This window comes from Falco punctatus (genome assembly GCF_963210335.1).
Source record: "Falco punctatus genome assembly, chromosome: 7".
Taxonomy (NCBI): Eukaryota; Metazoa; Chordata; class Aves; order Falconiformes; family Falconidae; genus Falco; species Falco punctatus.
This window is the reverse complement of record NC_137587.1, coordinates 43,454,178-43,467,340: the sequence shown is the minus strand read 5'-3', so window position 1 is coordinate 43,467,340 and position 13,163 is coordinate 43,454,178. Positions and strand designations below refer to the sequence as shown.

The following is a 13,163-nucleotide window of genomic DNA, read 5'->3' as shown; positions in this document are numbered from 1 at the left end:
TGACTGCAGGCACTTTAGAGATACACGGAAAGAGAAAATCCCTGTACCAAAAAGTTGACAGTCTAATTATTCAAACATCAAAGCTGTTCCTGGACTTGGCACATACCATGACAGTCAACCTAAAGAATCTGCCTGAGTTTTTCAAAGTCACCTAAGGGTTTGCTCCAATAATTCATTAATAGGGCAAAAGACACCCATTAATTTTAATAGAAAATCAAGTATTTAGATATTCAGATCATTCAAACACAGGTTTTCATGACTTTTTAATGCTCAAATTAATCATATTATTTAGAGGAACTTCCATCCATTTTATTTTATATTTCCTACCACTGCTTTGGCCTCTAGAGTGATCAAACTGAGTCCATCTAGGTTTCCAGTATAAGCAGAAATAGACACAACAGTTTGAGATGAATCAGCATCATAATATATATCAATTTAGATGCTTAAAACTATCCATCTGTTCTGAAAAAGTGGGTGAATATAAAGAAGCTACAACTGAGTCATTATTTTTTAAAATTGCACTGTGCTAATTAAAATGTGACCTTCTTCTAATTATCATGTCCACTTCCAGACTGCTGTACTTCTACAAATGTGCAGAGTTTTCTAATGAGCATAGCGTAAGTGAAAATGTATTTCCCCAGGCAGGATATCAAACCGTTTCTGAAAATCAGTGGGTTTTAGTCATTTTAAAAAATCAGGCAGTCAAATGTCTTCAAATAGAACTTCTTGAATTCACTTCCAGACAACCTGGACTTGAGTTTGGCACACACTGTTATGTATGGATGGGCAGCTGTCAAAGCATGTCACACCACCTAGGGTAACTGGTTCACTTCCAAAAGGGGGTCAGTGTCACATGTTCGTGGGAAAAAGAAGGACAAATACCTTTGGTGTATTAGAAACAGAATTTTTAGATATGTAGTAGACAATTATTTTGTTATGCACAGAATGCATATGTCTACTCTGTAGAGTGTGAAAGTAATAGTGAAAGAAAGCAATTATTGCTGTGACTCTGATAATAATCACGATCCCTTCAGCAGAAAATGCAGGGGCACAAAGCCACCCACGGAGGGTTTCTGGCAGTGGCCAGTTACTAGCACTAACTTTTCTGTGGCACCGTTATATTTTGAAACTAAGCAAACAAACCAATCAAAGAGTAAGCCATGCTATACAGGGTAAGCTGTCACTTCGTGTTTCCTTATCGGTCTCCTGCAGAAGCCCAGCCCTTCCCTTGGGTCAGCACTGGCTGCACAGAAGCTGTGTTTTGCATCACCTCCCTTCTCTGCAGGGATGGTCCAAGTGCTGAGAAACAGGCACAAGCTCTGTCTGCTCCTACTCCTCCTGCCCACTTGTTTGATATGTACCTTTTCAGATGCTTGCAGGGGGGTTTCTCTTTTTTGCTGTGTAACCAGGCATTATGAGGCTGTGCTAATGTTACTGATGGATACGTAAGGACAAATCTGGGTTAGAAAACAGGCAATCTCAGCTTTGCAGTGTTTGCAGTAACCAGCTTCTGGTCTGATCAGAGAGACAAGACTCTTGCCCTCGGTTTCTCTTGCCCATATCTACCACATAGCCAGAGCCAAGCTGAGAAAGACTGTGGGAATTTCCAAATTCAAACTGTCACACTGAGAGAAGTGCTGGACTTCACATACCTCTTCAGTGTGAGCCTTCTTAGCAAGCTGTGTTGAAATCAAGGGTCTTAACCTGCAAAGGAAAGAAGGTGAACATCAGGAAAGTTACACCAGGCGCAAGAGTTTGGCACAGACTATTCACCCTCCACTGAAAGCACTATGCAACTTTGTTATGTTGGGCAATTACTTTTTTAAAGACATGAGATACAGAGCAGAGAGCCGCAGACTCCACAGTAAATAAAACACTCTCCCTTGCAAGCACCTGCCCCAGTTCAGGATAGCAAGAAAGGATGCTCGTTAACAAGCACAGTAACAAAACCTCACCTCAAACTGCAGCCCCAGCCCATTCCAAAGGCCTCTGGAATAGATGGTTTTGTCACATATTACAAAAGTCAAAAGGCAACTGATTTTTTAGAAAAACGCAGACATGGCAAATCCGAGCCACACTCTGAATTACACAGCACCACTCTGCAACCCATTCCCTGTATTTGATGATATATACAGGATACCAGTAAGATCATACACACAGGGTATCGTAATCATCACTGGCAAAATTCAAAGTTCCAGCTACAGAAATCATCATCAAAAACAAGGGGACCCTGCTGCTCATACCTTGAATGAGAAACAGAAATTGGAAATACACTTTTTTTTTTTTTTTTTTTTTAATTCTGCAACAGATATGAAAGAGACTGCATATTTTGGGAGAAAAGATGGATCAGTATTACTTCACAGCTGAGTGTTAAATACTGTTGTTTCTGAAAAACATTTCATAGCCTGTTTTCTCCTTACTGCAGGAAGGCTGTTCTCAATCCATCACTTAGTGTTGCCTTCTGGTCTCCGCTCCTCATCTAGAAGTATCTAGTCATGAAGAAGAAGACTTGCTTTCTACTGGAACACTGCTCAGACAGCTCCTCAAGTACATCTTTTAACTAAGTCTAGGCAAACAACTTAATGAATACCAATTTATGTCTCCAGAGATACAGTCTTTGATGATAAGCTGTATCTTTCCCTCAATTTTCTATTAGTCATTCCTCCCTGTTAACACACAGAAACCAGTTGTTTTCCTACTTGTTTATTTCAAATAATCAGCAGGAGGAAACAGAATCCCAGAGAATGAGCAGGGGAGACTCAGATCATTATCCCTGATGGAGAAGACGATATAAAAATACAAAATATCGTCTAAGCTCCAAAAAGGTTCAGAAACTGGTCATCTCAGAAATGCTTCACAAGGCTCAAAAGGCACTTTGGCAACCAAAGTAGTCCAAGGTGCCTCCTTAAAGTAGATCTAAAAAAAAAGAAGCCACAGGAATGCTTCAGGAGCTGTACCACCGAAGGACCAGAACACATTATTCTGCTACAGATATTTCTTGTCATATTTCAGAATTATCAAAAAGATCAAGAAAGAGATACTCTTGACCCACATAAACGATCTGTTACATAAAAGTCCTGGTGGACTTCTGGGCTTAGAGAGAATGTATTTGAATGCATGGACGCACTCCCCCCTATGTGCCTGGCCTTTTCTTTCCTTTATCTAATCCGAATTGTAGAGTTTTTACAGAACCACAGAATGGTTTGTGTTGGAAGTGACCTTTAAAGGCCATCTAGTCCAGCCCCCCTGCAATGAGCAGGGACACCTTCCACTAGACCAGGTTGCCCAGAGCCCCGGTCCAGCCTGACCTTGAACATTTCCAGGGATGGGGCATCTACCATCCCTTCAGGCAACCTGCTCCAGTGTTTCACCACCCTCACCGTAAAAATTTCTTCCTTATTGCCTAAAATTTTAGACTACTGTCTTACTGTCAAGTACTGTTTTCTGAAAGTCACCCTGTTTAGATGCTTACAAACATACAGATGCAGCAATGTCAAAAGGTTATGTAGCTGAAGGATGCTAATTACCAAACAGGTTGTATTTCATTGACACGACTGAAAAAAAATAACAGGGGTAAGAAATGAAGGACTTTTATTTTAAACCAGTAGTAGTGATTATTGCAATTAACATTGTACCAAAGATAGCACCTATTTCCTCCCGCTACCAAAAGACATCAGACCTCCCTGGAGCACCCTGAAATCTTTCCTCCCCCCAATTAAAATCAAGCTGTTGAGTAAGACTCACAAGGTAATCAGAAACTGCTGACATTTCTTTTAGAACAAATTATACATGTGCTCACACAGTGAGGAAAACAATCACAGCTATAGGAAGCAAAGAGTAAACATTCCAGTTTCATTTTAATTAAAATGGTCCCCTAATGAAAATAAAAAGATTCACGCTTATGAAAAGCCTATTTGCAAACTTTAGTGCTAAATCCAAGAGCCCTTCTATACCCTTTTTCAGCGGTGAGTGACTCTCACACCCAGCTGAAATTAAACCTGTATTTCTGCTCCAAGATAACTGCTCACAAAACATGCATCTTTATTGCTAGAAGAATAGCGCTGCCATTCGATCCGGGTGATACGGTTTCTCTCTCAGTGTAATATCTAATGCATCCAAAAGCAGCGGGTTGGATGCTGCTCCTGCTCTGGCTGGTGGGCACCTGCTGCAGCGCAGATCTGGAGGGGTCACTCGCCCTGTGGGCGGCACAGCTCAGCTCGCTGTGCCGCCACACTATGTGCTACCTGCAAACACCAGCGATGAAAACGGAAAAAAGGTTAAACCACTGCAAGGGGAGACAAAAAACTTATTCCCCCCCGTGAAATAATGTGTTTGATTAAAATTATATAAAAGTTATTAATACATAAATAGGTAAGCTAATTTTTCTCCCTTGACTCTCCTTATGCCTATGGAGAAGCCTACTACTACTGTACAAAACCATTTAGGAAGGTTTTATAGCGAGGTTTTTTGTTTTTAAATGCCCCGGTGCCCTGACCTCCTTAAACCAGAGCAGCTGCTGCCACACCAGCCATATGGAGCAATAAATTACTGGCTGCCATGGCTACAGATACGGGCTCCTTCTGCTGTCTGGCTGCACCACAGAGGGCAGAAAAAAAGTGTCTTCACAGAAGAGGACGACTGATTTTGAGGCTGGGATAAGTTTGAATAGTTATGATGAAAAAAGCGCCTTGAAAAAACTAGTAGCTGATGTATCTTATCCAACTTTTATTATGCATGAGTCAACCTCATCTCTAAAAGGCTACTAAGTACACAGATGCACACACACACTGCACGTGAAAAATCCTGTCCATCACGGTCCAGCTCCAATTCAGGGTTGCCAAGTTCCATAAATAACAATATCCTGCACTGAGATATGATCCCGTATCTACTGAAGCACCAACAGTCTCTATTGAAAATGTCATGTTGCAACTGGTCTTCAGTAGTTGTTCACTGTCTATGCTGACTTGTTTGAGGCACTTCCATTATGACCTTTGCAAACTAATACAGTACCTTGTGGCAGGGAGTAACAAAACAAGCAACTTTCTGAACAGCGACGTGATCCATAAAAGGGGAAAAAAGAGATTTCACAGCACCAAGTGTTATATCCGCATTTCAAACTACTTCAAAAACTACGCAGCTCTACAAATGCTCGTGTCAGCCAACACACGTAACACTGGGAGCAGATAATCTTGACACATTCTCAACAAAAACTAATGGCATGGTACACGGCATCAGAGGCTGCTCCCTGCCGAATCCACTCCTCTCTCAGCTGAGATCTGCACGATAACATCTAGGTTTGTCCTCCAGCTTAACAATTTAAAAGAAGATTCAGAATAATAGCTCCTGACAGGGCTGGAGATCACACAGACTGAACTTTCAAAGTGAGCAAATTTCTCTGAAAAACAAGCTGGCTGTGAGAAACAACTGTTTCTATTTTGCTTATTATTTAATAACAAAAGATTACACAGCACAGTACATAAAATACAAAGAGCACTGCGAGGTAATAAAACCACCTCACTTGCATCAGGCTGTTCGCCCACCAAAAAGGTTTACGATACCGCAACAACCTCCTCAGTGCAATCCTGCAAGTAATTTGGAAAGTCACCCAAAGCTCTGTTTCTTACTGGATTTAATTTAATCCATCCAAGTAGGGAACATCTTACTGCTGCTTACCACCCATGCTAATTTTATATGCGGATGATCCCAGAATACGCGATGGAAAGCAGATACAACGGAGCCCGCAGCCACAAGCCTGCAGTGTAATTATGCAGGTCATCTAAGAGAACTGCCCATCAAATGTATGCATCCATACCACAGGCCTTTCATACATCTGCCATTTCAGTGACAGAAAAAGCTATTGAGAAATGATTCGGCAAGAGACTGGTCAGGTTCTCCACGCTGGCCGAGATCCTCCTCCCACCTGAGGCCAGATGGTTTTGCCTCAGAAGGTCAGTTTACCAGACATCTGCGTGAGAAGGAAATTAATATAAATGTTTACCCCAGCTAAGAGCGCCCTTTAATTAGGTACCATCAATGTTATCCTTACCGGAAAGCTGGGAATTACCTCTCTGCAAGGATTTAATTCTCTTCTGGGAAACACAGCTGCGTCAGGAGACACAGACGCGCTGCTGTGCCATTAGGTCAGGACTGAGGGGTGACCCTCCTGGACTCAGACCACCGCTGTTTTCCAGAGGGCAAAACAGAGACTGCAACCACAACTGCGACCAGAGCACTTTGGGGTTTGCACATCCAGCTATGGATCCCACCATCTCCTACATCTGCTCCTGGCTGACAGATGGGTGCTCACAAAGGTCGTTCTCTCCCCTAGAGAGGCAACCAAGGTGCATGGCCAAGGCCATGGCTGGTTGTGACACCAAGGAACGGCTGCAGGAAGCCTTGAGGACGGGCTGGAGTGGAAGGGTGCACTCTAGCACACTGGGAAAAGTCCACACACAACCACAGACAACATCATGATCTGCAGAAAGGCAGAGCATCCTCACACCTTGAAACCACCTGTGCCTGAATATAAGGCAGGCAAGTATTTTGGGCTTTCTGAAGGCCAGGCTGACCAGCCCTTCACCCAACCAGCTCACCATCAGTGTGAAAGCCCCGAGGAGTTTCCCAGAATCACCCTCCCCAGTGACAGGGCTGCAGAGACCCCAACCACCGACAAAACAACACCAACTGACAGGCATGTCCACACTGCAATGAGCTCACCTCACGCACAGCGTGGTCCAGGTCCCTCGGAGCTAACCCCAGAGCTGCCAGCTGTGCAGACGTGACTGATGGAGCAGCAGGCAGGGTCTGAGCCTCCTAGATAGTGCCAGACACCTTGGCAACATGGCCAGGATGTGTTAAGAGCCAGCTTCTTCTAACTCTGCTCCAACACGCCTGTGCATACACAGCCAGCATTTGCCTCCTGTATCCAAGCAAGCAACACTACAGAAAGAGCCGTTTCAAGCAGAAAAAAAAGCAAAGCTGAAGTGACAACAAAAACTAGAGTGAAATGAGAAATTGTTCCCACTTCTGATTCCCACTCAGCCTTCTTTCATGCTGGATCAGAGGACCTTCGCTTTCATCAGTGCAGCATCAGACAACGCGATGCTGAGAAACATCTTCAGTGCTAATGAGATTGGCCTCTTCTAGCAAATACCCAGGCTTAAGTATCTGGGGACTGAAACCCACAGGAGTAAACTGCCAAAAAATAAGCATCGCTATCATTCACTACAGGATATGTTTATCAGCACGGTACTAAGCACCTACGTCAGTCACCGAAACGCTTCTGAAAAGCAGGAGTTTTGCTAACGTATCCTGAACACTTATTTCAGGCTTTTCAGCGAGGGGCAGAGGCCACAATAACTGTCTTCAATAACCCAGCTCGGAGCAGGCAGTATTTTTCTGCATAGCTGCAGTGCTCGTTCTTCAATTAGATGCTGTAAAATAGCAACTTGCTGTTCTTTCCACTGACTAAACCAAAAGATTTTCGACAACAAAAAATGAAAAGAATGAAATCTAAGGCCACCTTATTGCGACCAAATGAAATGATGTTACTGCAGCAGATCCAAAACAATCTCTGCACATATCTGCTTATAAAGGAAATTGCTGCAGACCATGGGAAATTACAATTGCTCCAGGACAAGAAAGGCTGACTGATCTAATATTTCTGGTCGACACACCTTCTTCCTGGGTTTGTCAATAAAGATACTGATGAGCTCATCTCTCCACAGGTCAGGAAATTATTAGTTGAAAATATGCTGTTTCTTTCACCACGGAAATTTTTCCAGATGAAATGATGGCAGCAAGGCAAATGTGCACCTTGCTGGGAAAAGCTACTTAAAATAAGGAAGCTATGAAGCATTTTAATGAAGGTAAATGAGTAACCATGATGGTCTCAGTTAAGCAAGTCTAATGGCAGTGTCACTTTTAAAACATGGGCGTGAGACAACTCATGTGGTGACAATCCGAGTATGTCTAACTATCTTTTAGTGCCGTCTTTCAAGTGGTAACAGTGCAGAACACATCTGTTATGGCAGAAAGCACCATTATTAGCGGAGAAGGCAAACAGAAATAATTTTTAAACCACGCTTGGAACTACAGTAACAGAAATTAAATTTAAAAAGTTGAACGAACACACTATCATCTCAACAGAAGGATTATGCTATTGAAAAGTTCTCAGCAGTAGCACTGCCGTCTGTATCTGGTGCGAGTATATTTTTCTAGACTCAAGAAACGAGGATCACAGATATTTGCTTTTGGACAGGTGTTTTGATCAATCTCTACCTCATAAAAACAGCTAATGAGGCAAAAGATGAAAAGAAAAACATCTTAGTAACCTGCAGTCTCTGAGAACAATCCACTGAGATTGTTATACCCAAAGGTGATGCCAGATATATCGTTAGATCTTCCCTGTTGACATTACAAGGACAAAAATCATGCTAGGCAAAATACTAAATCACCTCTTCTACCACCTCTGATAGCATATACCACCACGCACATTAAGTTTCTCTCATCCAATTATGCAGGCAAAACTAGTATTTCAAAATTCAGGTAACTATAGATTCATACAAGTAATCCATCAAGGAATAAAGATGGATGACAGATTTTTTTCCCCCCTTGTCTATTATACATTAAAGAGCAAATTCACTGCCAGCCATCTGGAAATCAATGTATTCCAAGCTTTATTTTATGATTACCAACATTCCCCTTCGTAACTCATTTCTAATTATAAGCAATAAATCATTCCTTCTTGCTTGTAATTTGTAACAGCCAATTAAGGTGAACCTCTTATTTAAATAGCAAATCTAGCTTTAAAACATCACATATTTTGAGGTATGCACAGAACATCTAATCACGCAGCTGAATGGTGGGACGATGATTTAACGTGGTTTCACAGCCACCGAGGAGCCACGTGCAGAAGAACCCGCTGTCCCCTGTGGCCCACGTACACCAGGACTTTTCAAAACTGAAAGCACAGGTCTCACCTGTCTAATTTAATGCAGAAGAGATTGAAACATGTATCATCATGATACACGAGCCAGGACACAACTCAGGGAAGTCTGGGTCAAGGCTTCCCGCTCCTGTATCAGGAAATGAATGAAGAGGCTGGAACGGAAGAAGGAGCTGTAGGTTGCTCTAGGAAGAAGTTCTGGACGTTTTCTGATTTCATTTTAGAAACTAACAGTGAAAGAATGCAACTCTAAATGTAATACTTAAAAAACCAACTTGAGCAGCTTCTCTCATGCCGGGAATGACGTTCAAGAAACAGACTGGCCTCCTCCTCCTCCTCCTCCCCAGCCAAAGGACAGCCCCGTGCACCGCCTGGGCACTTGCCATCTAGGCTACTCCGTGTTGCACCAAGTTTTGCCAGTGCTAGCCATAGCATGGTGCTTGGCATGATCCCTCTTGGATCACTCCTCTCCATCCCTCACGACCAGGAGAGGATCAAGCAGAACAAAGGAGTGAAACGGTCTGCAAAGAAAAGGTGTCACTATATAAATCCAGATCATTCCTTTGGGGAGAAGGGTTTAATGGTGGCTTCCTATGGCAACTCTTTCCAACAGAACAATATCAAAGAAATGTAGTGGAGGATGTCAGACCAGACCAAACAGGGTGGGTCCAAAAGCACTGGCAAGGACATGGAGAAGTTTTTACTTGTATTTGTTCTTCAGTGTAGGTCTGAGCAACAGGCATGTGAGTGCAAACACAAGAGAGAGGCTTCTTATAAATAGCTCTGCTGGGATTTGTCCGTTAGAAAAAAAACCCTCACTCTTGTCAGAAAAGTATGTGATACAATTTTGGATACAGAATTTATTACATGAGAAACTGATCTCAGGAACGTGGAAGTGGTTCCCACTGAGATTTTATTCGGTCATCACACAGCTCAAGTCTGTTCCAGCTTCACATCGTGTCATCTGGTAAGCGTTTACAGTAGGAATCAAGGGAACTGGATTTGGAAAAAATCCATCACAACTGACCTAAATCTGATCTGACCTGAATAATCAAACTAAATACCAAATTCAAAAATGGCTAGACAAAAGCAAGGAGCAGGAGTTCTTCAGCTGCAGGAGTTATCTCTGTGTTTCCCCATGAGAGTTAGGCACCCCACTTTTTTATTTCTCCCCGATAAGCAGTGGTGATGGAGGCTATGTGAGCATCCCCTGGTACCAAAGGTGCCAAAAGCCAAGTGCGTGAGCGCTGCAAGCTCCGCTGCGTTCCCTTCCCTTTTCAGACACTATTTGCTCCTGAGAGAGCAGCACTTGCAAGCAGGAAATGGAAGACAGCAAGTAAATAAGACAATCTGAAGAGAACACCTTTGTAGGGCAGTGGTGACCATGTCGGTACCATCTGGCCTTGCCTCTGCCACACAGTCACCCCGAGTCACCCCAGAGAGTGGCCTGGGCCAGCACGGTGATGGCAACAACCGCCTGGGTGTGGGTAATGCCACCGTTAGACCCACAGCCACGGCAGCCCCCCTTGCAACTGCGTGTCACACTCACCACCTGCCCCGTCACCCAGGCTTGCTGCCCTGCGGCGTCAGGCTCAGGCTCAGAGCGGGTTATGCCGCCAGCATCGCTTTATTCCTGAGCGACCCAGCTGAAGACGTGCAAGCGTGGCACCACCTAAGCAAACACGCAGCAAGTCTCCATAGATGGTTCATTATTTAGGTAGACCTTGTAGCAATGTGTTCAATAAAAAGTTTCACCGCTTTCAAGACTCCTTATCTTCTTTTTATGAGAGATCTCAAAACAAAGCTCAAAGACATTTTAACATCTGGTTTATTCTCAGCAGTGAGAACAAGACACTCAGAAGAAAACTCAAAAATATCTGGCTTGATGTTGGTGAAACTTGGGCAATATTACTGGCAAAAACTTTGGATGAGGATGCAACAAAAAAGCCTGCACAAAACTGTAAAGGGAGGGAGAAGCAGACACCAAAGCCTACAAATGTAATTTTGAAAATAAGGCATCATTCTTATTATGCCTGTGGATGTCTATCTTCCCCATATAAAGTTTTAAAAGCTCTATATAAACTATACTTCTAAGCAAGCTTGTAATTAGTTAGGGGCAGGCTTAGCTCTAATTATAACTTGTAGAGACACACATTATGGAAATAGTTAGCTAATAACCATAGCAATGCTCATTTGCTGGCTGAAGTCAGGCTGGCATGTGATTGCCCCGTAACCACCCCAGTACTTTCTGCCTTGTGTAAACTGGGCTCCCTCATGAAGCCTGTAGGACCGGTCTGTCGGGTCCTCCTCCCAGCTCTGCCATACAGGGTAAGCCAGGAGTCGCTGCCACCGATGCTGTGATGCCCTTTGTGCCTGCATCTGGCCTCCCCTGCTCCTTACCAGTACGCTGTGGGGTACCCCTTCTCACCTCGCCAGGAGAAGCTGTGCCAAAGGGACCAGGGAACCTGACAGAGAGCCGAAACTGCACCATTTCAACAACAGGCAAGATCAGGCTACATCCAGCCCATGAACCGGTCAGATGTCAGCATAAATTGTGAACATGTCTACATTAATCTGTACAGCCCTTTTCAAAGTTAAAATGAAGTCGGTCCCACATCCCATCCCAAAAACCCAACAGGATGCTCCACTGGAAGAATATCCCTCTACGCCAAATATCCTATAAAAGAGCAAGTTCACACAGCTCTCTCATACCCTTGGATCCAACCTCTACTGACATAAGAAAGGTCCAGAAAGTAAACTGTACCCTTTTATTCCAACCTTGGAAGCTGCTTGCATAGCAATCTCTGCTTGGGTATAACTATGCATGGATAATACAGTGCAAAACCAGTACAAATCACTGGGGAAAATGGCTATTTACCATTGAATATGACACAAGTTTGAAAGAATTGGTACGCACTACGGGTGCTTGCTCACACATACTGCTATGTACCAATGATCCACTGAACCAGGTTGCAGAAGCCCTTCATGTTATAAAAAGCCTATCTCCTTTGCAATGCATTTGGTACAGATAGATTGGTGAGTGTAAAAATGCAGCCACATTTTCTTATGGAAAGAAAATTCCAAATGGAAGTGTTAGGAAGGAAAAAAAAACACCTGCTGTTTCAAAATCTGTGTACAATACGTGTAATTCCTGTTTAAGAGACACTACTTTTGATGTGGGGAGCAGACAGCACCACCTTTTCTGATGTCTTGTGTAAGCTTCATGTTGCACATCTGTGATTAAGTTAGATATTGTAGGGGATGCTACATGCAAAGCAGATTTATTTAATAGTGGTTTTCTTTAATTCAGCTTAATACTAGTGTTAACAGATACAAATTAACCAATGGAAACCTCATTCAAACTGCAGAGGAGATGCCTCTCGCAGCCTCTCGCACTGGTTTAACCGGATCAATTAGAAAACCTCTCCAGGTGAAGCCCATGCTGCCCACAGTTGGGTGCACAGGTTGGTGAAGGGGGTACCTCTGCTTGGGTCACCAGTCCCTAATTTGGCTCAGTCAAAACAAGCCAGGTCATCCTAAAAGAGACCTCTGCTAACTATTACCCTTTGAAATTGCTGGAGTTTTCGAAATCGGTTTAAAGCGCACTTGCAAAAGCAGGTCAGCCAGCAGATCTGAGGGACAGCAAGAAGCAGCTAAGTTCAGCTGGGAAGATGTGTCCCTGACCTTGGCTTACAGCTCACCCAGGTGGCTCCTGACACCTCCTCTTCACCCAGCCCTCACCTGGATGGGCAGAAGGTTGACCCCAATATTAAACATCCAGATGGCCAAAACTTCTGTAACTGGGAATGAGTCACTCTTCATCAAAGCCAAACACAGCAAAACCTGCGTGACAAGATCTGTTTAAAAATCCTTACTCCACCTCATTTTTTTTTATCCATCCCTTCAAAGAACTTGTGGCCCCCAGTGCTTAGTTCTTCAGCCACTAAAAATCCAGTTTCTGAGGAAGGTCAGCGTAAAAGTCAGGCAAGCAATCCCTATTGCTGAACAACATCCTTTTCTCCACTTCACCACCGCTACAGAAGATGCATTAAAAAGAAAACTACTGCAGCTACAAGGCTCCATCCAAAAACTGCTCATGCACATCCTTGACTTTGTGTACACAGAAATACTGAAAGGCTTTAATGGCATGGCTGCCTTTCAGCACCGTGCTGCTCCCTCGGACGGGTACGGCCAGGGATGAAACCCTTAAGAGCCA

At 43.5% G+C, this 13,163-nt stretch overlaps 1 protein-coding gene across 2 annotated transcripts in view; it reads right to left on the bottom strand.

The window, feature by feature from the left end:
* The window catches only part of BRF1 (BRF1 general transcription factor IIIB subunit), a 175,614-nt gene that overhangs the window by 7,404 nt on the left and 155,047 nt on the right, over window positions 1-13,163 (bottom strand). For both annotated transcript variants that reach the window (XM_080395468.1, XM_080395469.1), the window contains one exon: window positions 1,653-1,704. In XM_080395468.1, coding sequence (XP_080251594.1) covers window positions 1,653-1,704 — 52 coding nt within the window. The remainder of the gene's footprint in view (window positions 1-1,652; window positions 1,705-13,163) is intronic.